Consider the following 26,690-nt stretch of genomic DNA (forward strand, 5'->3'; position numbering starts at 1 on the left):
TATTGGCTTTGAGTGATCTAGCATGTCAGCCACACTATTTCTCACATGGAATGAAATTTGATTGATGTAATTGTAATATGATGACATAGCCAGTATGAAACAGCCAGGGTTTTTGACTCTGCCTACAATTTCATCGCTGCCCCTGTCAAATTAGATAAACATATCTTAGAATAAACAAAAAAGGAGGGAGGCCTTTAAAAAGGTGTTGCAGCAGATTTCATAGATCTAGGAATAAGACTTAGACTGGCTAAAAATAGGTGGGTTTCTGTGTTAGAAAATAATAAATAACACTGTAAATTTAACACAGCCAAATTCATGATATTCCTTGTATAAAACTTACAGCTTGTCCTTGTTTGTTTTCCAGTTTAGCTGAAGTAGTGCATTGTCTCTAGTAATTCTTCTGTGGTATTACCCATGTATTCATTGTGCTGAGAATACTTAGTGCAGACCAGTAAAGTCTGTTCTCCATTGTTTCAGGTCGCTCCAGAAGAGTTTAAGACCAGTATTGGCCGCGTGAATGCATGTCTGAAAAAGAATCTCCCAGTCAATGTAAAATGGTTACTCTGCGGCTGCTTGTGTTGCTGCTGCACGTTGGGCTGCAGCCTGTGGCCTGTTGTTTGTCTAAACAAAAGAGTAAGTACAAATTGTATAGTTTTACGACGGCAGGTGATTTACAACTGCTGCTAATGTTATGAAGCTGTGCAGATGTGTAAAGAATGAAGTAACAAAACCCTTCATTTATTAAAACCTTTCCCTTAAACTGATTAACAGAAATCATGGAACAAGTTTCACAGCTGTGTAATTTGCTAAGTAGTGTGTTTCATGATTGGTGGTTAATATTTATTCAAGCATTCTTGGAACAAGTTATGTTATATCTTTTGATTAACGTAACTTGATTGTAGTGTTATTTCTACGCATCCAAGGTGCAGTAACAATTAGAGGTGATAACCTTTTTACTGGACTAACAATACATGTATAATTAACTTTTAAGAGCTCTGGGAGGCATATTTTCAAAGCACTTAGCCTTCCAAAGTTCCATAGGTTTCTATGGAACTTTGGAAGGCTAAGTGCTTTGAAAATGAGCCCCATAGTCTCTTCATCAGGTCGGTGCAAAATATTTATTTATTTATTTATGAACATTTATACCCCGCTTTATACCTCTTAAAGCAGCCTCAAAGCGGCTTACAATGAACTGAGAAAACAAGTACAATGACAGTAAAGAGGGCAGAAGAATCTGAGGGAGAAGGGAAGGGAAAATGCACTCAAAGGCTGTGGCCAGATCAGAGGGGATGCAAGTACAATGAAAACAGATATTGATTAGATTAAAAAAACAAAGAAACAAAAAGGAAAGGTGAGAGAGTCCAAAATGGGCCATAAATATGCAAAGAACAATGTGTAACCACAGAAGTAGATTGGATTGCCACATCAATATTTGCGGTTTTTTTTTTTTTTTTCTTCCTCCTGGTTTGGTCCTCCAGCTCTATCCAAACCCGCCTCTTTTGGGCTCTGATATTGTGAACCTTCTTCTGAAACTACTTGGGTGAGAGGAAGTTCCCTTGTTTCATAACTCTGCTCGTTCCATCCACCTCGCCCACCCGTTACAGTAAAAGTCCTTAGCAGGCGCTAGAGGCCACAAACTATGGTTTTCTGTGGAACTTGGTATGTATGCAGACTGAGTCCAGCTAGTAGGTGCAGTGATGCGACATCATTCCCATCTCTTGATTGACTTGGAAATGGAACCCTGACCTTTCACATGTCCACTCACAGCATTGCCACTGACCCACCCATTTGTTTCCAAGGCTTGTAGACAAAGGGTGTCCAACCTCAGCCCTTGCCAGGTCAGGATTTCCCCAATGAATATGCATGAGAGCTATTTGCATACAATGGAGGCATCACATGCAAATAGACCTCATGCATGTTCATTGGGGAAATCCTGAAAACCCAACTGAATTGTGGCCCTCAAGTACAAAGGTTGGACAACCCTATGAGGCATATTTTCAAAGCACTTAGCCTTCCAAAGTTCTATAGAAACCTATGGAACTTTGGAAGGCTAAGTGCTAAATAAACCAATTCATTTTACTTATATAGACAAATATCATCCTTTTATTTAGCACTGATCTGGAAAACCACTATAACTCTGAAATGCTTTTTGCTTGCATATTCTGTTAGTCTATTAAAAAGATATCACCTGAGGCATTAATCACAGTAATACCTAAGGAAGGGAAGGACTCCTTATTAGCTAGCAATTGTAGACCTATTTTGTTATTAAATATTGATTATAATATTTTTACTAGAATTCTGAGAGCCAGATGCACTAAAGTCATCGTTAGAGCCATTCCCTACCGACTTCCATAGCGAATTGGTAGGGAACGGCAATGCATCAAAAAAAGGGAATGCAAATGAGCTGCTCGTTGCAGCTCACTTGCATTCTCTAATCCCTCGTAAAACGGTCGGAGAATCGGCCAGTAGAGCATGTGCAGAGCAGCCAAGCGTTATGCTGGCTGCTCTGCGCATGCCAAGGACGTCAAAAAAAAAAAAAAAAAAAGGCGACGTGCCTATGGATATCCTTTATAGTCGCCGCCGCTGCTCCCCCCTCTCTTGAAATGACAGCTTTCCTGCCATCCTCTGCAACCCCATGGCTCCGCCCCCCCCCCCCCCCCAAGGTCACCGCTGCCGCCTCCACCCGCCCCCCCTCCGTCTACCACCGGGCCCTCACAGCGCCTCTCACCCCCATGTGAAGGCGCTGCACCGGCCGCAGCATGCAACAGCTGATCGCTTGGCTTTGGGACTTCCCTTCTTTCCTCCTTGGCCCGCCCTTGTCTGACGTAAGTAACTTACCTAGGTAACTTACGTCAGACGAGAGTGGGCCAAGGAGGAAAGAAGGGAAGTCCCGAAGCCAAGCGATCAGCTGTTGCCTGCTGCGGCCGGTGCAGCGCCTTCACACGGGGCTGAGAGGCACTGTGAGGGCCCGGTAGTAGACGGAGGGGAGCGGTGGCGGCGACGACCTCGGGGGGGGGGGGGGCCATGGGATTACAGAGGATGGCGGGGAAGCTGTCATTTCAAGAGAGGAGGGAGCAGCGGCTGCAACCTGGGGGGGGCGGGGCTGCGGAAAGCTCTTTCAATGCAGGGGGGAGCGGCGGCGGCGACCTCGGGTGGGGGGGGGGGTGTCGGAAGGGAAAAAAGAAAGCAGTGCTCGACAGAGACGTCCACCGTAAGGGGAATCGGTAAACGTTAGTGCATATCATTATAATAGCCTTGCAATGGTACTGCAGCTCATTATAATGATTTGCATTCCGTTTTCGTTAGCTGCTACCGTGATCGGGAAATGGCGTTTAGTGCATGCCAGGGTTTACTACTTGCTTGTTAAGTTTAGTGCATCTGGCCCTGAGTTATAGAATAAAAGGCATAATAGGACAATTTAAATCACATGGATCAGATATGATTCATTAGAAATCATTATGGGACTTTCAGACATCACTATTTGCAAATGTATCCATCCAACACATCTGAATGCCCCTAATCACACTTGTAGAAGTTTCTAAAATTACCTCCTTAAGATTATCATCTTTTAAAGTTCTGTAGCCATGTTGAGGTCTTGAGAATGCTAGTGGCGCCCTTCGAACTGTTGCGCAAGGCGTCGGATAAAGATGTTACCCTAAAAGCGGTGTTCTTGGTGGCCATGGCGCCGGCCCGGAGTGTCTCGGAGAGTCAGGCTTTGTTGTGTCGGGATCCCTTTCTGCAATTTTCGGAGGATGGCATCACCTTGCATACAGTACCATCTTTTCTTCCAAAGGTTGTTTCAGCATTCCATCTTAATCAGATTCTCTTTCTCCTTTGTTTCGGAAGGACTACTACCCTACGGATTTTGCGACTCTTCAATTGCTGGACGTTCGGAGAGTTCTTCTGTGGTATTTGCAGTTCTCCAATGAATTTCGGTGCTCGGATCATCTCTTTGTGATCCTTTATGATTCACGATGGGGCAACGTTACGTCAAAGCCGACTATTCTGCGCTGGCTCAAAGAGGCCATTGCGTCGGTGTACATAGGACCTGGGCGAGCTCTGCCAGAGGGGCTACGTGCCCATTCTACTTGGGCCTAGGCAACTTCTTGGACAGAAACGGGTGTTCTTCCATTGGATGAGATTTGTCAGGTGGCTACTTGGATTTTGTTACATATCTTTTCAAAGCATTACAGAATAGATGTGTCTGCGCGGGAGGACGCTCACCTTGGAGCAGCAGTTTTGTCTTGGGGAGAGGCAGCTTCCCACCCTATTTAGAGATTGCTTTGGTACATCCCACCAGTTTCTGTATTCATCTGCTGCAGAGGCTAAAGAGGTAGAATTATGCCTTACCTGATCATTTTCTTTCCTTTAGTCACAGCAGATGAATCCAGGATTCCACTCTGATTTCAGCCGCGTATTTTTCATGGGCGCTGGCTGGTGCCCAGGAATTTTGTACACAGTCTCTTTCAGGTTCAGTGCTTCTGTACAAAAAAAAAATACTAAAGAAGATATCAATTGGAAGTTCACATGCTGTGCCATTTATTGGTCGTTCAGACTGCTGTTTTGCGGCTCTGGGTTTGTGAAGAAGGGTTTCAGTGTCCATGTTTTTTTTGTTTTTTTTATTAACTTCTGCTTTGTGATGAGACATATGCTAACTGATGGAGGAGCTGGCTGTCTAATACAACTCCCTTTAGTTCAGTTTCTTTATCTCCACCTGCTGGTAGACGGATACAGCCCACCAGTTTCTGGATTCATCTGCTGCGACTAAAGGAAAGAAAATTATCAGGTAAGGCATAATTTTACCATACAAATAGCCTAACAATGTGTGTGGAGGAAGGTTAAGAACTCTAATATCCCATGCCTTCTCTAAAGAACATCAAAGATTATCCCAACTGCATAAAACAAGCTTATGTATTCTACCTTGTGAGGGAGTCTGTAGGATGCCGCCCTTCAACTTAAGGATACTTCCTCACAGTGTCAAAACAGCCTTAAGATCCATGGTCCCACCCAGAGGGGGATGTGACATGGGAGGGGTGAAGCCAGAAGAGCAGGAACTAGGAAGTATAAAAACTAGGGGAACAGTCAAATTAAGGAAACAGCGATGCCCCATGGCATATGCCTCCACCGCCTATATGGGACTTGCTTACATTCAGGTAGGCCAAGCCTCACTTGGAACTTTGCAGATTTTGTATATTGACCTGAGTACTTGTGGAACCAGGCCAGGGACAAGTAAAGTGTGCTGAAAGACAGTCGGATACACAGTGGCCCTGCAGGAGCTGGCCATCTGAGGACATTTTTGCATTACGGATTGCTCTTGTCTAGAACCCACACGACACTCGGCCTTTTTCTGTCGGACTCCCTCCTTTTGGGACAAGCTTCCCCTGAACTCAGAGCTGAGCAGTCTTATTTGAAATTTAGGTCTGCCTTGAAGACCTAATTGTTTTCCTGAGCCTTCCACGCCCACTGGTAGGTTGTCTGCTTGGTGCTCAGTCCTTCCGCATGGCAGCACTCCTCTCCCCCCCCCCCCCCCCCCCCCCCCCCCTTGTCCTCTCCTGTGATGGTTGTAGTTTTTTTTTTTCCTTTTCATGGTTCCTCTTAGTTATGTGCATTAATTTGATTTTCCCCTAAGAAAGGTGGTATATCAAGTTCCCTATTAAATATTAGTTTTATGTTGCCTTTTTCTCCTTCCTGTGAATAGAACAGAGCCCCTGACTTACATCTTTTTAAATGTTATTTTCCTTTGTCTGCAACCACTGTGTGGCTTTGTCTTAGTAGGCTCCAGCCCCGTCCTTGTTCACGTTACCACGTACCTTAATTACAACTTGTGATAATCCCACTAAGAAACTGTTCCATGTAGCATTCTCCTTGACTGCTCCCTCAAACCAGTCTCTCTCTGTTTGTTTTTTGTTAGCTTCAGTTCAGGGCCAGATGCATAAAGCTTACCATCCTATTAATGTTTGCTTTAGACTGGTTCTAGCTAGAGAATGACACGGGGACGGGGATCTGCAGTAACCACGGGGACGGGGACAGAGCTTGTGGGGATGAGGACAGAGCCCATGGGAACGGGTACAAACGTCCCTGTGTCATTTTCTACTTTGAAGCCTGTTAATGAAGTTGACTGTTATTTATGTTTGAATGATTATAGAAGATATTTTGATTTTTGGGGGGGAAAAACAAGCAAACATGCTGGCCACAACTGGCAAAATTTGCATGAGGGATCCTGTAGCTTCCTGCTACCAGCACATCTTCTGAGAAGACATCTTCTATTGCAGGAAGGACTGTGGAAGACAGGAGAACTAGACTGATTCCTGAGATTGTTGATGACTTATCCACAGATTAAAAAAATCATAACAGGGCATATTTCTCCCCCACTAGGGCATACAGAATGGGTTGTATTTTGTAACCCTGGACATTTTAACAGGGTGGATTAGAATTTCTTGTGGTAGTATAAGTGAGCTATGATGAAAGGGTAGAGGGTGGTGGTGGGAGGGTTATTTTAGTTGCTTGCTATTATTATTTTCTATTTGTGATTTATAAACAACAGTTGCACAGCATATTGTTCCTTTTTATGCTTTAATTAAAAAATAAATATAAAATTATAAGTGTTCAAGGCTCCTGCAGATGAGGACAGAGCCCGCAGGGATGAGGCAGGGACGGAGACCAAACCTGCAGGGACGGGATGGGGATGGAGACAGAACCTGTGGGGATGGGGTGTGGATGGAGCACAACCCATGTCATTCTGTAGTTCTAGCCAGTCTAAAGCAAACATTTTATGTAGCTAGTAATCCACAAAGGGGTTTTCCGTGGCTTCAGCCACAGAAAACCTCATGCAATGAGCTCATTAGTATTCTTAGTAGTAAAAGAGGCCCATTTCCAACAGAAATGAAGCGGGTGCTAGCAAGGTTCCAGGGCCCCCCTCCCTCCCTCCCTCCCTCTCTCTCTCTCTGTCCTCAGAGTTCCATGCCCCCCTATCTGCCTCCCTCCCTTCCTCCGAGTTCCAAGCACCCCTCCCCCTCCCTCTCCTCCCCGGCCCTCCGAGTTCCACATCCCCGAGCCTCCTTCCCTCTCTGTGCCCTCCGAGTGGGAGCAGGATGTGTGCGGTTGGCCCTCCCCTTGGTAAGCGTCGGCTGTTATTTAAAACTTCTTACCTCGTGATCCGCCAGCAACAGTGAAGTCGAGCAGGCACGGCACTCTGGTCCCGCCCTCATTTCCTGTTTGCGGAAGGGCACGACCAGAGGCAGAGCTGAAACAAGCGAAGGCAGTGTGAAGCGCCATGCCTGCTCGACTTCACTGTTGCCGGCAGAGCACGGAGTAAAAAGTTTTAAATAACAGCCGGCACTTACGAAGGGGAGGGCCAGCCGCACACATCCTTCCACTCTGAGGGCACAGAGAGAGAGGGAGGGAGGCGTGGGAACTCAGAGGAGAGGAGGGGTGTGGAACTCGGACGGGAGTGGAAGGAGGGAGGGAGGTATGGAACTGGTGCTGGCTTCCCTTCCCAGGTCGTCGTGAATTCGGGGGAGAGGGGATTCTGTGCAGACCTCCAGAGGAGAGGGAGGGGGTGTGGAACTCGGACGGGAGTGGAAGGAGGGAGAGAGGGTGGCAGGGGGGCATGGAACTGGTGCTGGCTTCCCTTCCCAGGTCGTCGTGAACTCGGGGGGGGGGGGGGGGGGGATTCTGTGCAGACCTCCGGTGGCTGGTGCTGGCTTCCCTCCCCTCTCACTTCCCATTGGTCCGCTCTGTCATGTCATCCCCAGGGCGGACCAATGGGAAGTGTGTTACAAACCCAGGCATCCAGACGGAGGTGCAAATTATTATATAGGATGTGTATTCCAGGGAATGCACACAATCACGATACAGTATAGTAACATAGTAAATGATGGCAGTATGGTCCATTTAGTCTATTAAGGTGCCTAGAGTTGTACCTGCCGCTTCATGCAGGTTACTTCTCCTCTATGCCTTTGTTTGGGGTTGTACTTGCCATTCTGTATAGATTTCCATTCCTCTATGCCAGGGGTTCTCAACCCAGTCCTCGAGACACCCCCCCCCCCCCAAAGAAGATGCATGAAACAGATCTGCATGCACTGCCTTCATTGTGCAAATCCATCCCATGCACATCCACCTGGGCCACCTCAATCAAACACAAATAAATGATCAGCCGAAGTAAGTCGGAACATTGTTGGGAGTTCTGCTGGCCCGAAAGTAATGTCTCGTTGATGTATGTGAAACAGTAATGCAGTATGAACGATGGAAGAGAAGGAAAGGAAATTTATAGATATTTGTTGCAATAATAACAACACACTGGGTGATATTCAGCCAGTGGTGGTCAACGTTTTTTTTTTTTTTTTTTAAATGCTGACGGTGGCCGGCTGTATACCCCCAGATAGTCAATGCTAGGCCATGTGCAGACCCCAGCACTGAATATTCAGAGATAATTTTAAGTACCCTTGCCGCCAGAGCTTATGCGAGTCTTGGGCAATATTCAGCTGGGGCCCGCATAAGATAGTTATGTGGGCTATGACTGAACATAATCTAGGACTTGCATAACTGTGAAAACTGTTCGTGATGCTCTCCGAGCCCCCTGTGGCCTGCAGATAGAGGCCCCTCCTTACATTCCCCCTCCCCAAATGGCTCCCCAACCCCTGAAGTCTCGATAGGCTCCCCCAGGTCCTCCTCTGAGCAAACCCCCCTCGATCCTGTCCCTGCCAGCAACATCCTGAAAATGGCTGCCACAACCTCTCACGGCAGCCAGGTCGAAGGGGGAACGGGAGGAGGGGCTTCTTTCTGTGGTCCAGAGGGGGCTTGGAGGTTTTCACAGTTATTCGGGTCCTGGTCAGTATTTCAGTGCTTCCTAAGTTGAGCCAGGTTAACTGTGTGGGTCCCAGCACTGAATATTGCCAGCACCTGCATAACCACCTGTACCTCCCCTGACCTGCTCACTTTTAACATGGGCGGTCAGAAACGATATTCAGTGGTTTAGTGCTTCTGTATAGTGGGGGTTGGTCAGCTCAAAGCGATTTAAGCAAACAGGAGCCTCTCCTGTCCGCTTAAATCATTTAGAATATCAGGTAGACTGTTTTATTCTAGGAAAGTGCAGCTAAAATATATTTAGACCGCAAAGAAGAAACCTATGAATAAAAGGAAGCAACTGAAGTAAGAAAGGAGGCGTTGCAATGATTTCAGAAATCCAGTTGGTCATACTGCTTTAGAGTAACATTCATTATCCTACATTGTGTGCAAAGTGTACTGCTGAAAATGTGCAGGTGTAATGTGTGTATGTTAAAGGCACCTGTATAGTTGGCACCTGCTATTTAGGTGGGTTGCCAAGAGGCGGAAAGATGGGTCTATACACTTTTTGGAAAATAAGGATTAAAAAAATTACACCTTCTTCTGGTTTTGTAATCCTTTGCTAATTGCTATAGAATATCCAAGATATGAAGGGCTTGTTTTTTAATTGAGTGCATCCTCTTCTGGTCTTATTCTTAGTTTTCATTTTGTTTTTGGCCAACTGTAAGTAGGAAGTATGTGCATGCAGACAGATCTGCTTGTGATCCTGATAGAAGCTACATTAAGTCTTCGACTTTCTTTCTCAGACTAGAAGATCAATTCAGAAGCTGTTAGAATGGGAAAATAACAGATTATACCACAAGGTAAGACTTCTTTTTTTTTTTTTTTAATATAATCCTATTTAATTTGTTCGGTAAATGTGAATGCTTTGGCTGTAAATGGGTGTTGGAAAATAGAGCATTATGGTATAGGTTTCCTGCAACCCCACATTTTAAAAACAGCAGGTTCCAAATTCTTGTAGTGTTCACCATTTACGAGAGATGGGGAGAATTAGTGACATGAATTTTGTGGATAGCATAAATTAACCCTGGAATGTTTAATGTACTTCCTCAGCTTGGTTTGCACTGGAAGTTGAGTAAAAGAAAATGTGAAACTAGCAATATGATGGAGTATGTAAGTATCACTTTTCTAATTGTGCTTTTGAGCAGCTGGCCAGCACTAAACCCTGCTACATTTGAGTATTATTAAAGTAATGTTTCTGGCGTCTCAGTTTGGGGGGTGGGGGGGGGGGTGGAGATAATGTTGTACCAAATTTTCACTGTTTTGTCTGAACTGGACAGTAGCATTTGAGGAATATGTTCACACTAGCCATTAAGCCCGTAAAAACGGGCGAGATTTCCAGCTACCCTCCTCGCCGCCGCTTCCTCCGCCCTCTGTGCCGGGCCCCCTGCAATGACCTGACAGCGCCTCTCACCTCCGTGTGCACACGGAGGTGAGAGGCGCTGTCGGGTCAGTGCAGGAGGCCCGATGCGGAGGAGGGCGGGAGCTGTGGCAGGGATGGGGGGGAGGTTGGTGCGCGCGATGTTCGTTTCCAGGCGGCAGCGTCCGACAGTGAGTCTGACTCTGTTTCCCTCTCTGTTCCGCCCTCTGACCTCATCACGTCTTGACGCGAGGGCGGGACAGATGCAGATGAGTCGGTCACTTGCCGTTTATATGTTTGATGGGTCTGCTCTAAATAATACTCATCTCTTCTCACAAGTAATGGTGGCAAATTCACAGGGATTTTACCTAAACAACTAACCAGTAAAATCAGAGGCTGAAACTTTACCTCCCCCTCTATATGTGAATAAATACCTGTGCTGATTCCCAAATTGATGGGGTGAGGGGATGGTAGAACCAACACACACCATGGGGATTTCATTTTGGCCAGTGCTGCTATTAGCAGTCAGGAAAACAAGGGTGAAAAATGAGAACGTATACGTTTGCTTCAGCTCGGAAGTTCTCAATTCTGTTTCTGTTGTGACATATCTGATGTACAGTACAGTGTTAGTTTGTAACACATTGCACATAGAAGCATCATAAGGTTAGGGGGACCCTCCAATGACTTGGCAGGCTGGTTTTCTGTCACACACACTCAGGCTTTCCTCCCTCTCTCCACCCCCTCAGGCGCATATCCCCCCCCCCCCCCCTGTCAAGACTCAACTGTTTACCCTTTCAGATTTCCCTTGCTTGTTCCCCCTTTAAAATGCTTCTTCCTCCACAGCCAGCAGTGACAGTGATTGCATTCATGGGGAAAGGAGCAGGATCCAACCTTTCCAGCCCAGACTGGTGAAGAAAGAATGATGCAAAGTAGCAATAGAGATTGCAAAGATCTGGTTTCTTGCTGTATACTCGTTTCAATCAGCAGACACATGTAACTTTTACTGAAGACGCAGGGTTGGCGAAACAGTGTGCTTCAACACGCTGCTTGAGAACCACTGCTTCAACTATTCTTTTCATTCTGATGTCTCTCTTCTTTTTGTCTCCGTGGGGAATAATTTTATAAACCTGTTCCATGCATAAAATGTCATTTATAAAATTACTCCAAGGTGACACGTACATGTAGGTGTATTCTGAGGCAGAATTGCAGAGTGTATGTGGTCTTCATAAACTGTACATGTACTGTAATACTAACATTTTATACCTGATCCTGCACAGGCATAAATGTCCGTGGCTTCAGTCTAGCCACGTTTTCTGCCGGCTTACCCCTAGTATTTTGTAGAAACACCCAAGTTGCTATGTGCCTGTAAGAAATAGGCTCATGTTTATCCTCCAAACTGGGTGACCTATATAAAATACCTTTCAGTATATACACCTGTAAAGCAGTTGCAAAGTCCACAGTTGCTGAAGTACCAATAGCGCTAGACAACTTCAGGTTTTCAAAGGGAAAGCTTGCTTTGTCATCCCCGCATACATTTTATAAATGACTTGTGTGTTCTGCAGATGGGCCCAGCTTCATTAGTACTTCCCCTGCAAATGAAGGTTTGCTTTTCTCTGATCGCCATTATATTAAGGGCACCCCTCTGAGGATGCTAACAGCCTGCAAAGCTTTGCCCTTCCTAGGTAACAATCTTTTTCTTAGATTTAACCAGGAAAACGTACATCTCTATAATTAATATTTATAGTATTCTGTCACTGTGTGATGCAGTAAACAGATTGAGTAATTTACACATGACCTGAAAGTTGTTAGCAACAACAAAAGCTACGAATGTGATTGGGTACATAAATAGAGATGTGATCAGCAGGACAAGAGAATTCATATCACACCCCTAGTTCTGGAGAGCGTACTTTTTTAAGTACATTGAGGTGTCCTTTTACTAACTATGGGTGACAGTTGCCTAAGACAATGTCTTTGCACCAGTCCTGGAGACCTTGGGTCATGAGATTCAGAAGAAAGGTAATGAAATGCATCTTTACTGCAAGGGTGAGAGAGACCTGTAATGACTTAAATTGTGGAAACCATTCTGTGGCAGATACAGGGTTCAAAGATGGAATTAAAACATGGGGTGAGCACTGGCAGTTGGTGTAACTTTTGCCCAGAATAGCACATAACCAAGAAGGGAAGACAGCAAGACTGATCTAGAAAAGAAAGTGTCCGTACAGGCTTGTAGGGCTGACATCTGAGCTGAATAGTGTATATGGAAAGAACCAGATGAGGTGCATGGGCCAAAAGGTCCTTATCTGCCGTCATCTACTGTGTAACTGTATTATATGGCATGTCGAGAAGGTCCAAGGCTTGACACAATTTAAACTTGAGCACAAAGACTTGTGCAAGGGAGGTGGGGGGAAGAGGGGTTGGTGGTTGGGAGGCTAGGATAGGGGAGAGCAGACTTATACGGGGTCTGTGCCAGAGCTGGTGATGGGAGGCGGGAAATACTGCTGGGCAGACTTATACGGTCTGTGCCCTGAAAAAGACAGGTACAAATTCAAGATATGAGTTTATCTTGGGCAGACTAGATGGACCATGCAGGTCTTTTTCTGCCATCATCTACTATGTTACTATGAAATAGCCATGTTTAATGTTCAAAATATGATCACTGCTCTACACCATTAGTTCCATAGATTCATCACCTCAAAAGCCTGCCAGCTAGGATCAAACCAATAATAGTCAAAAGAAGTTATATGTACACTGGTGACCGAGGAATATATAACTTCCTCATCTTTCAGTTTTGAACCACTGCACAGATAGCATCTGTCCAGTTAGAATTTTTCACTTGATACAATTACTATACTATAGGGGTAGAAGGAGGGCAGAGCAGCCAGATTATTTGAATAGTAAGTATCAACAAAGCAATGCCAAATAAAACTGAAGTGTCTTTATTCTTAACTCCACAGGTAATACTAATAGAATTCTTACCAAAATATCCTATATTTCGACCTGACTGAAGAACCAGATTCAATCCTTTTTCATGTTACCCATCATTCCTGCCCTTAGTGCCTTGTAGATGACTTTGGAGAGAAGACGGTCTTCGTTGCCGAGTTTTACAAGAAGTATTCTTTCTAGAACGGTAGAATATCCTCCTGGCTACATTTTATTTTGTTCTTTTGTGTAAGACTACAATTTGCACATTTATTTTTTTTTATGTTCAGTGAGGCTTACATGTTTGCACTCTGAATTTGGACAAAGAAAGAAGAAACAACCTACTTGCCACTAAGGATATTATCAAAGTGCTGCTTAACACTCATTTTGAGCTTTCTGCCTTATTTCCAAGCCTCCTCTTCCCATGCTAAAATGGAAATCGCACCGCTCCTGTATGGAAACATGTAAAGAACGCTGCGTTTATCTAGAAATTAACTTGATGGCAAAGCACTTGCAACAGGCAACGCTACTTTGACCCTGCACTTTGCAAAAAGAAAACAAAACGAACACCTCATTGTATATATTAGAAGGTAAATGCAGATTTTACCTGCAAAGAATTTGTAAATATTGCCTCTGTGTAATGTAAAGCATGCTATGCCAGTGTTTACAGCATGTAATATAGCTCGTTAATGTACTGCCAACACTTCCCTATAGTTGGTTTTTCAATGATGTTAGGAGGATCCTGTTACGTGCCATTCTCCAGTAAAGCCATAATGAGTTTGTAAATACACTAAATGGATAGGTGAGCTGCACTCAAATAAGAGCATTCACTGCATTTCTTTTATATTTGTTTTTAAATAAGCTGTGTACAATAATTTTGCTCAGCATGTCTCAGAATCTCTAGATGTCTTTCATTGACCTAAAAAAAATATCATCTTGAGTTTTCCAGGGATGAAAAATGTAGGGTATCTACACTGGGGTACAACAAATGAACGTGTGTATTACTGTTAGGAAATAGAAGCCACGTTTTAGAAAATGTATAATCTGTTGTCAAAAGGAAAAAGCAAGTTATATGAATATTAGAGCTGTACCGAAAATAGCATATTTTACTATCAGGCCAAATACGAACATTGTAAAATATTATTTGGCCGAATACAAATAATGGGCATTGAGCTTTAACATAAATAATAAAAGAAGCAATGTGAAAGTTTATTTCAGTAGGATTTAGCACAGTAGAGCCGGGATTATTTGTATTCAAATTTAAATCACTATTCAGCCAAATATGAATAATGTATTTGGGGCACCTATTTGGGGCCAATTCAAATTGAATATGAATGTTGGGTACAGCCCTTATGAATATAGCATAAAAATAATGAAATGACCTGTAGCGAAGTGAAAATATTAGTTTGCAGTAAAATTGTCCATTAATAATTTATCTCCAACAAATAGCAGAAGTGTACTAGAAAAAAAATTTTTCATATGCAGTTTAAAGTAGGAGGAGATAGGGGGGAAAAAAAGCAGTGGAGGAGTGGCCTAGCGGTTAGGGTGGTGGACTTTGGTCCTGGGGAACTGAGGAACTGAGTTCGATTCCCACTTCAGGCACAGGCAGCTCCTTGTGACTCTGGGCAAGTCACTTAACCCTCCATTGCCCCATGTAAGCCACATTGAGCCTGCCATGAGTGGGAAAGCGCAGGGTACAAATGTAACAAAAATAAAATAGATACTATTGGAGATTCTACATGGAATGTTGCTACTATTGGAGATTCTACATGTAATGTTGCTACTATTGAAGATTCTACATGGAATGTTGCTACTATGGGAGATTCTACATGGAATGTTGCTATTCAGCAACATTCCATGTAGAAGGCTGCGCAGGCTTCTGTTTCTGTGAGTCTGACGTCCTGCACATACGTGCAGGACGTCAGACTCACAGAAGCAGAAGCCTGCGCGGCCACATTGGTGATCTGCAAGGGCCGACTTCTACATGGAATGTTGCTAGTGGAATAGCCACATTCCATGTATAGTAGCAACAGTGGAGGAGTGGCCTAGTGGTTAGGGTGGTGGACTCTGGTCCTGGGGAACTGAGGGACTGAGTTTGATTCCCACTTCAGGCACAGGCAGCTCCTTGTGACTCTGGGCAAGTCACTTAACCCTCCATTGCCCCATGTAAGCTGCATTGAGCCTTCCATGAGTGGGAAAGCGCAGGGTAACAAAAATAAAATAGATATTATTGGAGATTCTACATGGAATGTTGCTATTCCACTAGCAACATTCCATGTAGAAGACTGCGCAGGCTTCTGTTTCTGTGAGTCTGACGTCCTGCACGTACTTGCAGGACGTCAGGCTCGCAGAAGCCTGCGCGGCCACATTGGTGATCTGCAAGGGCCGACTTCTAGTGGAATAGCAACATTCCATGTAGAATCTCAAATAGTAGTAACAGTGGAGGAGTGGCCTAGTGGTTAGGGTGGTGGACTTTGGTCCTGGGGAACTGGGTTCGATTCCCACTTCAGGCACAGGCAGCTCCTTGTGACTCTGGGCAAGTCACTTAACCCTCCCATTGCCCCAGGTACAAATAAGTACCTGTATACAATATGTAAGCTGCATTGAGCCTGCCATGAGTGGGGAAAGTGCGGGGTACAAATGTAACAAAAAAAAAAAAGAAGGTCCACTTGGAAACCTGTGTATTAGTAAGTAAGAATACAGTACAGATAAGCTATGGCTAAGCTCTCAATGGACTGATAGTTTTCACTGTGAAAAGTGAATACAGAACTAAGTGCCCTGTCTACTAAGCCGTCCTAAGGGTGCACTGGTGTTTTTAGTGCGCGCTAATGATTAGCACACGTTAAACGTTAAGTCGCCCGTGGGAACATATGGGCGACTCTAGCGTTTAGCGCACGTTAAAAACACGCACCTTAGTAAACAGGACCCCAGGTGACAGAAAAGGTGGCTTAATAAGCCAGTGTATTTTTACAGATGCAGCAGGTTAAATGCCAGCAGCAGCCACAGCCCTGATAGTGGCAATTTGGTCTGGTCTTTCCATCCTGTTGTACTACGTAACTGAGCTAAAGGAAAAATTGTGTGTGTGTGTGTGTGTGGGGGGGGGGGGGGGGGGGTATGTAAACTTGCATTCAACCTTTACATAGGAGTTGACTGTGAGGCTGGATGTATGTCGCTTTTTCTTTCTGAAAAGCCATTTCAGCTAAAGAGCAGGCCCTGTTGTGTTTCAGTTCCTTTGTATAACTCTACTATCAAAATGTTTTTGTTTTAGGAGGGATAGGGTCAGCAGATCGCTTTTACTATGGGATTAGAACATTAAAATAATTCTTCTCTTGTATAAGCAGAAATCTCAGTTCCTCCACAAAGGACTATGTAGGTTTTTAAGAGCTCGAGTCAATGCAGTTTTTAACCATATGGAGACATTTGAGATGGCACCATCTGCTTTCCTGATGAGAGTCTGTTTGACCGTCCATATGTCTCTCATGACCTCAGGATTATGCAGGGAATATACGTCATATGACATCAACTTCTCTCATTTCCCCATTAGTCAGGGTCTAGAGATGTGCTACTGCTAAGACTCCATAAAACCCATTTTATGGGGTGAAGAGTGGAGAGAAATCTTGGTACAATGGGGGGAACTGGAAGTAAGGAAACGTTACTAGAGCAGACCTGCTCCTGAGTTTGCTTTTATCTAGGTTAGTGTGTTAGGTGGCAGGTTTCTTGGTTTCATCTTTCATCATGACCCTGAATTCATTTTAGCAGATACTCATAATGTCTGCATCTCATTTTGAACAGTTCAGAAATTGGGTTTTTAAAAAAATTTTCTTACTTTTTGGGGAAGTTGACCGCTGTTCCAATACATTTAGGTCTGTACCTAGTACTCTGCTCTCTTCCCAGAAAGTTACCTATCAGTTTTAGAATTTATCATTCATAGATCTAGAGAATGTATTAAAGGTCTCTTAAGCCACTGCTGCTATAATGTACTAAGCATTTTTCCTGCAGATTTGAAATAGGGAAGAAACCTTTAATAGGCCCCTAACGAGTGCAAATTTATCATAGAGATCAAGACACAATGACATTTTTTACCCAGTGTTTTTTGTTTGTTTTTAAAGAAGGGTTCCTACCAGTCCAACATACAACAGAGGTAACAACTGTATTATGACTGGAAAAGATAGTGCCTTCCTTATTAAAAAGAAATACTTTGTAGAGGGGTGAACAAAGGAAAATAGGTAAACCAAATTACCTGCCCCCCCCCCAAAAAAAAAAACATATAGTCTGAGATGAATTGTACATTTACCCCTCATCATTATTGCATATATTTGATATTTAAGTTGATATTTTATTCTGTTTTGTGTGTTTTTTTTGTACGTAGTGAATGTTTTTTGAAGAGTATGAGCAGACTAGAATTACTGTCAAAATGATGTACATCACCTGCAGTATGAAGTGGCTAAATCTGTCTGAATCCCAAAGATTAATTATAAAACAAGGCAGAAATGCAGTTTATTTAGAAATAGAATTCTGCTGGAATTGTGGAAAGGTTGAGTACTTTTGCTGAAAGCTAAACATTTCTTGGGTAGGGGTAGTATGCAAGGGGAGCCTTTCGTAAGTGGCAAGATCTTGTCCCTGACAAAAAACCAGGAAACATAGCCATGCCCACCATGTGTCTGTCCCATGTGCTCATTTGTCTAGAGCAGAGCTTCCATAGCATGTCTTAGGAACCCAAAAGCCAGTCCCGTTTTCTGAGTATGCGCAATAAATTTACATATACAAATGTATCTCCTACATACTTACTGTGGATATCCTGGAAACTTGACTGGCTTGGAAAGACCTGTTCTAGAAGTTACTGATAAATGGCTGCATTATTCCTTGCTTCTTGCTCAACACCTTTTTAGAGCTATAGTCATTAAGTTCATAAAACCTTCGGTAGCATAACTGAGATGGTGTACTGTGCTATTCAGTTTGGAAGCTGATTAGCAAAAGTAGCTTTATCTGGTAAGTTTTGCCATCTGATGCTAGAAAAAGTACTATTGCCTTTTAATTTTGTTTGAAGACCTCAGAACCTGTGGAGTTTGCAGCCTATGAAGAGAACAGCAGAATTTGTATAATAAAGGTTATCTTGAGGGTTCTTTTTCTAAAATACTGGGCTCTCATCTTTTTTTTTTTGGGGGGGGGGGGGGGGGACAAGGGGGTGAATTGCCTTTTTTTACATATCCCTACATGAATGTTCTATATACAGATTGATTTCAGTCAGTAAATGGTCCAAGGTTTATTGTTCTGTTGATACATTGTCATTACAGGTGTGTGAGTTGATGTATGTACATTAGTATGAATGTGGTTGTAGGTTGAGTGTTTTACTACACTTTAACGCTGGCATTTAAAGCAATAAGATGAGGTAGAACTCTTTTAATACTCAGTGTATATATTTTGGCCCAAATGTGTTCTAATCCTGTTTTCCTTTTTTTCTTTTTTTTTTAATTATCATAATTTGTAACTAGTAAGACAGATTTGCCTAAAAATCACGTCAAAAGCATTAGAGACTGAGTTCTTAATACATTTTTTTCCTTCTGTGTGTTTACAGTTAATTAAAAAAAAAAAATAAAGAACTTCTTAATTTTTCAAAAGACCTCAAACCTTGAATTGTTCAAATGAGTTGTCTTTATATGCTTTGCCTCAGGATTTTACTGCATCAACTGATGCAGGGTGAGAAAGCCATGGCCCTACAATCGGACTTGCTTAATGGGGATCCCGTTTGCCGGCTGAATGGCAGCAGCAAAGTTTAATTTAAAACAAAAATGCTGGGCTTGCAAGCTGTTTTTGAAAAGCTGTACTTATTTAGTTTACGAATCTCTTTTTTTTTAATGTTTGAGGTGCCATAAATGTTTACAGTTCTTGCAGACAAGTGTTGCATAGAGAAATATTCTTGCCTGTGAGCACAGCCCTTGTTTTCTGCATCAGTTATGTCATATTTTTATGATTTGCATATATTTGTATATTTTTATTTTAAAAAGTCATTTTCTAGCATTTTTTTCTGTTCCCACTTAATTTATTTGGCTGTTTGGGAAGGGTCAAGGGATCTTGGTGATGTGTGCTGAGAAAGGAGAACGGGAAGGGAATCTCAGGTCAGAAAATGGAGAAGAGAGCTTATGAAAGTGGGACCAGGCGAGGGGTGAATAATGAAACTCGGGGGGGGGGGGGGAAGTAGTTTTGAGATCAGAAGAGACGGGGATAATCCACTCGCACCCTTCCAACAGCTCCTCTAATCCTTACTTTCCCCATTATCTTCATGACTTGTTCCCATCTACTTGCTTACTCTGACCCTCCCCATTCACCTGTCATTGTTTTGCTCCCTCCTCTTCTCACATGTTCTTTTCTCCCCTCTCCATTATCTTATTCATTCCCCCTCATCACTTAGGGGCCCTTTTTTACTAAGCCACGTAAGTGTCTACACGTGCCCAACGTGCGCCAAAATGGAGTTACCGCACAGCATGTCTCGCGGTAATTTCATTTTTGGCGCATGGCTGAAAATTTTTATTTTCTGCCTTGCATATCGGACGCGCACCAAGTGGCATTCGGCACGTGTAGATCATAACCGCCCGGTTACCGCGTGAGACTTTACTGCAAGGTCCACGGCTGGCGGTAAGGTCTCGGGCCCAAATTGACACATGCCAATTTTCATTTTGCTGCACGTCCATTTTCGGCAAAAATTTTAAAAAGCCTTTTTTTTTTTTTTTTTTTACAGGTGTGCTGACAGTTATTCTGCGTGCGCCCAAAACCCGTGCCTACATTACCGCAGGCCATTTTTGAGTGCACTTCAGTAAAAAGACCCCTTACTCTTCAGTACCCATCATCTGCTCTTAAAGCAGCTGAGTGTTTTCGACATGCAGCATATACGTTTGTTCTTCCATGAGTATAAAGTAAGATCCTTGGCTTCCATAAAGAATATGCTTGGATACCTCAGACCCTGCTTTATCTCTAATATAGACAAACCCTTTGACATTATTCTTTTCTCACTAAAAGTGCCTATTATCCTAAACATTTTTTTCAGAAAATAATACAGGGCCTCTGTCTATCAGCAATGAATGTCTTTTACTGGAGAAAAATGCGTGAGAAAAGAATGACGCATCATAAGAGTTAACCAGAAGTTAGTTTACCAACTCATGTAGCATACATGAACATATTAAGTCATTAAGATATTCCTGAAAATCTTTTTATTTTTCACCTTTTGTAGTACAAACGCCTATATGTATAATGAAACATTTTTTTTTTAATGGTCTTAAGGGGCTAAGGGTCCCTTCTACGAAGCTGTGGTAGTGATTCCCAGCACAGCAAATGCGACTAAGCCCATTCGGTTCCTGTGTTTAATGCTTCATCTGTACAGTCTTCAGCAATTTTCTCATAGCACTTACTGAATGGGTCTGAATGTAAATCAGGTACCTTCCTTGTTTCTCAAGGATGTGGAGCATGGTAATTTTATGGGCTGCTGGTTTGGAGGATACAGTATTTAAACCAATGCTTAGCAAGGTTTAGGCAAAGGCATTTTATAGACATGCCACCCCTATCTAGTACAATTGCCTGTTGCATATGTCTTGACAGTCATATATGAAAATGAGGTGTTCTTTCTCATTTATGTTTTTTATGTTATGGTCATCTAAATTGGACTGTGATTCTGACATTTTGGAGTTGTTTTGTTTTGTTTTTATTTGTGAGTTAAAATGCTGCCAATATAGATTAGTAATCAGAGGATTTAGGTTAATTTCTTTTACAAGACCAGGGAATAAAAGCACTGCTGTTGAAAAGTGGGTGAAAATATGATATTGAACACAATTTAGTAGTTTTGGGCATTTAATATAATGGCAATAATATACTTTTCACCGTTTTACATTGCTTTAGTCTCACTACAAAAATGTTCAACGTTTGTTTTTTTAAACATCGGAATGTTTAAAATGTCTTACAAAACATGTCGCATAAGTAAGTGTGTCACCCTGGCAACCTAGAGGCATATTTTTAGGCAGCGTAGTTTTCCTTTGAGGATCATGCAAGCTGGGATAATCCTAATGGTGAAATATATGTGAGCACATTAAGTAATGTCTTAGGGAAGAAGCCAACAGTTTACATGGTGAAGACATTATTAATGACTGGGGTAGTACTGTATATGCTCCTGCTTTGGATAAAGGGTTTCCAAAGGCTTCCTGTCATGTAATTTGATGACATCTGGTAAATGATTATCTCAAAGCTTAAACCAAGAACATTCCTGAATCTGTCATAGCAAACGTTGTTTCAAATCCAGAGATAAGCATGATTGTGCCAAATGTAGGAAGATATGTACCTCTGACACCCGCTTGGTGGTGGGGGGGTTTTTTCCTTATTTGTTTATTGGTCAAGTAGAAAACTCCAAATTGCAATCAGGATCGCAAAGTTCAAATAAATGATTTTTAAATAGTCGCCTGTGGCTGAATTTACGTTTCCTGTATCCTTTACACCTGCAAATGAACTGCAGTTTTTATAAATGCACATACTCAAAAGTTGTGTGGGTTGCAGGAGGTGGGGATAGTGCTGGGCAGACTTGTACGGTCTGTGCCAGAACCGGTGGTGGGAAGCGGGGCTGGTGGTTGGGAGGCAGGGATAGTGCTGGGCAGACTTATACGGTCTGTGCCAGAGCCGGTGGTGGGAGGCGGGCCTGGTGGTTGGGAGGCGGGGAAAGTGATGGGCAGACTTGTACGGTCTGTGCCAGAACCGGTGGTGGGAAGCGGGGCTGGTGGTTGGGAGGCAGGGATAGTGCTGGGCAGACTTATACGGTCTGTGCCAGAGCCGGTGGTTGGGAGGCGGGGATAGTGCTGGGCAGACTTATACGGTCTGTGCCCTAAAGAGCACAGGTACAAATCAAAGTAGGGTATACACAAAAGCAGCAAATATGAGTTATCTTGTTGGGCAGACTGGATGGACCGTGCAGGTCATTTTCTGCCGTCATCTACTATGTTACTATGTTGTCTAAAATGTATTTCATAGTGAGCAGCAACACACACAGCACTGTCCTAAGGTTTTACATGGTAGTTTTGCCAAAGAGCTTAAACTGTACAGGAAGAAGGGAAGTGAATTACTGAATGGGGGGAGGGGGAGAATTACCATTAAGATGGGGGTTTTCTTTTAACTGTTAACCCCCAGTTATTAGTAACCAGGTCTCTTTGCATAAAATGAGACCTGCACTAAAATAGCATGAGTTAGTGGTACAATAACCCATGTTAATGGTAGTCCACATTGATAACTACACCCCTGAATGGCTGGATAAGAGAACAGAATTCAGGTTTTCAGTTTGCCATTCCATGCCTCTGACTTGATTTATCTTTTAACTAGAGCAGTACCGAATAGCATTTTTTACTATTTGGCTGAATATGAATAATGGGCATTAAGCTTTAACATAAATAATAAAAGATGCAACGGGCAATCAGAGAACATGTTTATTGCAGTAGGATTTAGCACAGTAGGGCCCCAGCTTATTCACATTTGAATTTAAAACACTATTCAGCCAAATACAAAATAATTATTTGGGGTCAAATCAAATACGAATATTCAGTAGAGCGCTCCTTTTAACTTTGGACATAAGAACTGCCCATTAGACCCAAGGTCCATCTTGTCTAGCATCCTCCTCCTAACAGTGGCCAAGCCAGGTTACAGATACCTAGCATAAAATCGTGCTACTTTTTGGGATTCTGCTACCAACCCACAACAAAATAAAAGCTCGTACTGGACGTAACTAAACGCTTCCTCCTATGATTCCCAATGTGTCTGTCACCCATGAACTTTACCATAACCTCACTCTGTATTTGTTCATACCGGTATTGGCGATTGCCTCTAGGGTACTATGTAAGCCACATTGAGCCTGCAAATAGGTGGGAAAATGTGAAATGCAACAAATAAAAAATAAATTCATCTACCAAATGGTGATATGTAACATAGATGAAGATTTCCAATTATGCAGGATCATCTATATGGTAATGGCAATTAAAATATCAAGTAGTTTTTTTGCAGTGGAAGTGCCAAAGATCAATATATGATTATATATCACTGGTAAGAGGAGACATAATTGAGAGTATAGATCCTATTATATCCAACACAGAGGACCAGAAGGTTTGAATGCAAGGGCATGAGTAAATCATACATAAGATCTAGGTGGTGTTGTATATAATATGTTGAAATCTTTTGCCCAGTGTGTGGAGGCAACCAAAAAAGGAAACAGGATGCTACGAATTATTATGAAAGGGATTCTAAATAAGACTGAAAACACTATAATGCCTCTGTATTGCTCCATGGTGAGACCTCACCTTGTGTTCAGTTCTGGTCTCCGATCTCAAAAAAAAGATACAGCAGAATTAGAAAAGGTTCAAAGAAGAGCGACCAAAATGATAGAGGGGATGGAACTCCTCCCAAATGAGGACAGGCTAAAGAGGTTAGGGGGCATATGATTGAGGTCTACAACGTCCTGAGTGGTGATTTTTTTTACTCTTTCAAAAAGTACAAAATCTAGGGGATACTTAATGAAATTACATGGAAATACTTTCAAAACAAATAGGAGGAAATATTTTTTTCACTCAAGCTCTGGAACTCTTTGCCAGAGGATGTAGTAATAGCTTATCTGCGTTTAAAAAAAAAAAAAAGGTTTGGACAAGTTCCTGGAGGAAAAGTTCATAGTCTGCTATTGATATACATAGGGAAAATTACATTACAATATACTTGTACAGCACTGATACTTTTGAATTCTTAATGGTTTACAATAACTAAAAAACCAAGACAGTCTCTTGGGAAGAAAAAACAAAAAACCAAAGAATCTTATTCAAGAACTAATTTTAACAAACTTCTTAAAAAGATAAATTTGTACATGTTTCTTGAATAAGTAAAAAGATAACTGAGCAGCAAAATATTAAAAAATCTCTTTATTCCCTTAATAGATGGAAGGATGACAAGTGAATTGTGAAATGATCTTTTATCCCTATTATTGGAAATAAATTCCATATGATCCATTATATAAATTGAGCATTCACCATTTAGGATTTTATATATAGAAAGCAAAATAATTTGAACATAATCCTCACCTCTGTAGACAACCAATGTAATTCAACAACATATGAACATTTTTTTATCCTGCTTCTGTAGTGAAAAAATGAATCGGATTGCAGTCGCCGGATAACTTGTCTAGGTACACCCAAATAGATAAGATTACAATAGTCCAACTTAGTACAAAAGCAATGCCTGTACCAATAATCTGAACTGCTCAATTTCAAAATACTTTGTGTCTTAAATTCCTCAAATGAAACAAAGAACTCTTAGTCAGAGCATTGAGTTGCCCTGGGATTGGTAGCATGGAATGTTGCTACTCTTTGAGATTCTGCAAGGAATGTTGCTACTCTTTAGGATTCTGGAATCTTGCTATTCTTTGGGTTCTACATGGAATGTTGTTACTCTGAGATTCTGCATGGATTCTTGTTATTTAGGATTCCAGAATCTTGCTATTCTTTGGGGTTCTATATGGAATGTTGCTACTATTTGAGTTTCTGCCAGGTACTTGTGACCTGGATTGGCCACCATTGGAAACAGGATACTGGGCTAGATGGACCAGTGGTCTGACCCAGGATGGCTTTTCTTATGTTCTAAATCACCTAAGTGAGCATTATGGTGTAGTATAAATTGCTACTACTCAGGTTCACCCGGCGTAGTTTACTGGGACACCAAATGGTCTTATGAAATAGGAAATATATAAAGACTGCATTACACTAGTAGAGGATGTAGGACATGTGGCGGGGCATTTTCAATATGATGTCTAAGTTGGACTTTGGATGTTTTGTGCTACATGTTCAAAATCCAAATAGAAAACATAACCATTTTCAAAACTGCAAAAGTCTATCTTTTTTTTTTTCTGAAAATGTTTGTAACAAGAGTTTGGGCTGTGCGTTTATCTTTTCAGCCCATTTTTGGGAAAAAAAAAAAAAGTACAAGTTGAAAACAAAGAAAATCAAGCCATTTGGATGTAGGAGGGGACCAGCATTTTTAGCAGACTGGTGCCCCTAGGAGAGCAGTGGGGCACTGCTGTGGATTTCATATAAATCCTCCCAGGTACACATCTAACTGTTGCTCCATTATCTTGTCTGTTGAGTCACCCAAAGCCCACTACCCCCAACTCTACACCATTGCAATAGCCCTTATGGGTGAAGGGGGCACCTATAAGTGGCTACAGTGGGTTTCTGGTGAGTTTGGGAGGGCTCACGGTTTCCACCACAAGTGTAACAGGAAGGGGGAGGTATGGGCTTGGGTTCACCTGTCTGCTGCGCACTGCACCCACCACTACACTACTCCAGGGATCGGCAAGCTGCTCTAATGGACCTTGCTATAACATCTGAGGCTGTCATTGAGGCTGGTGAGTAGTATTTGTCTTCATATTTGGGGGGGGGGGGGGGGGGGTCATTCCCGAATCCAATTCCCTCCAGTGGTCCTGGTCATTTAGGGCACCTTTTTTACGCCTTATTTATTCTGAAAAAAGATCTAGACCAAAACATTGAAGTTTTTGCCCTAGATATTTTCGTTTTGTACCATTATGGCTGTATCCAAGTGTTAGGCACAACCTAAAATCACCCTAATCCCGCCTTTGAAACGCCCCCAACATGCCCTCTTGTGATTTGGATGCACTGTGGACAAAATCATATAGACATCTGCACAACAGGGTTTCGAAAAATACTGATTTGGATGTTTTGAGTAGAAATTCATCCAAACGGTTCTTTATGACACTTTTTGGATTTTTTTCTCTTTTGAAAATGAGCTCCATAATCTCTTTGAAAAACTACAGGTCAATCGTTATCATCACTATTCCAATTTGTTTCAGACGACCACATAGATTTAATAGATTGTTTTTAAGAGTATATTTTTTGGACCTCAAAATGCTGTAAAACAAAGAAGTCGTTTGACCTTTGGCTACCCCAATTTTACAAAGTTTTGATAGTTCGGAAATCAGACAGTATATATTTAGAGGCCAGAGCCTAGAGAACAAAAATAGTGTGCTGGGTAAATGCAAATTTTCTATAAATTGTGAAAAGAAAGAAGGGTGTAATTTTCAGAGACATGGCCTAGATTCCATATTCCTTTGGATTTCCAAGAGGGCCAATGAGTTGATTACCAATTAATATTTTTGAGTTATACCATAATGGAGCATCCAAAGATAACCATCTATCTTTTGAAAATGTAGAAACAAGAGTATGTATCACAGATATGGTGGAGGTAATAATATCAGCATTGGAAGCAAGAATAGACTTGGGGATGTATGGAACCCATGTAAGTGATGAGATTCACTTTTGACCCAAGCATTGGTTAATTAATAACTCAACTGTACTTTTCTTGTTTGTGTTGATGTTAACTCATTCTTATTCATTATAAAATCAATAAAATATACATGAAAAGTGTACAATCAATTTGCATTTGGTAAAAAAAAAAAAAAAAAAACACCTTAGATTGTCAGCCCTCCTGGGACAGGGAAATACCCAGAGTACCTGAATGTAACTCACCTTGAGCTACTGCTGAAAAAGGTGTG

At 42.3% G+C, this 26,690-nt stretch overlaps 1 protein-coding gene across 1 annotated transcript in view; it reads left to right on the forward strand.

Moving 5' to 3' along the window:
* CHIC1 (cysteine rich hydrophobic domain 1) overlaps positions 1-13,686 on the forward strand; it is a 36,206-nt gene extending 22,520 nt beyond the window's left edge. The window contains exons 3-6 of the mRNA XM_030210424.1: positions 478-633; positions 9,591-9,647; positions 9,898-9,957; positions 13,159-13,686. Of these exons, the coding sequence (XP_030066284.1) occupies positions 478-633; positions 9,591-9,647; positions 9,898-9,957; positions 13,159-13,209 (324 nt within the window). The 3' untranslated portion in view covers positions 13,210-13,686. The remainder of the gene's footprint in view (positions 1-477; positions 634-9,590; positions 9,648-9,897; positions 9,958-13,158) is intronic.
* Positions 13,687-26,690: the final 13,004 nt, after the last annotated feature.

This window comes from Microcaecilia unicolor, chromosome 7 (genome assembly GCF_901765095.1).
Source record: "Microcaecilia unicolor chromosome 7, aMicUni1.1, whole genome shotgun sequence".
Lineage (NCBI taxonomy): Eukaryota > Metazoa > Chordata > Amphibia > Gymnophiona > Siphonopidae > Microcaecilia > Microcaecilia unicolor.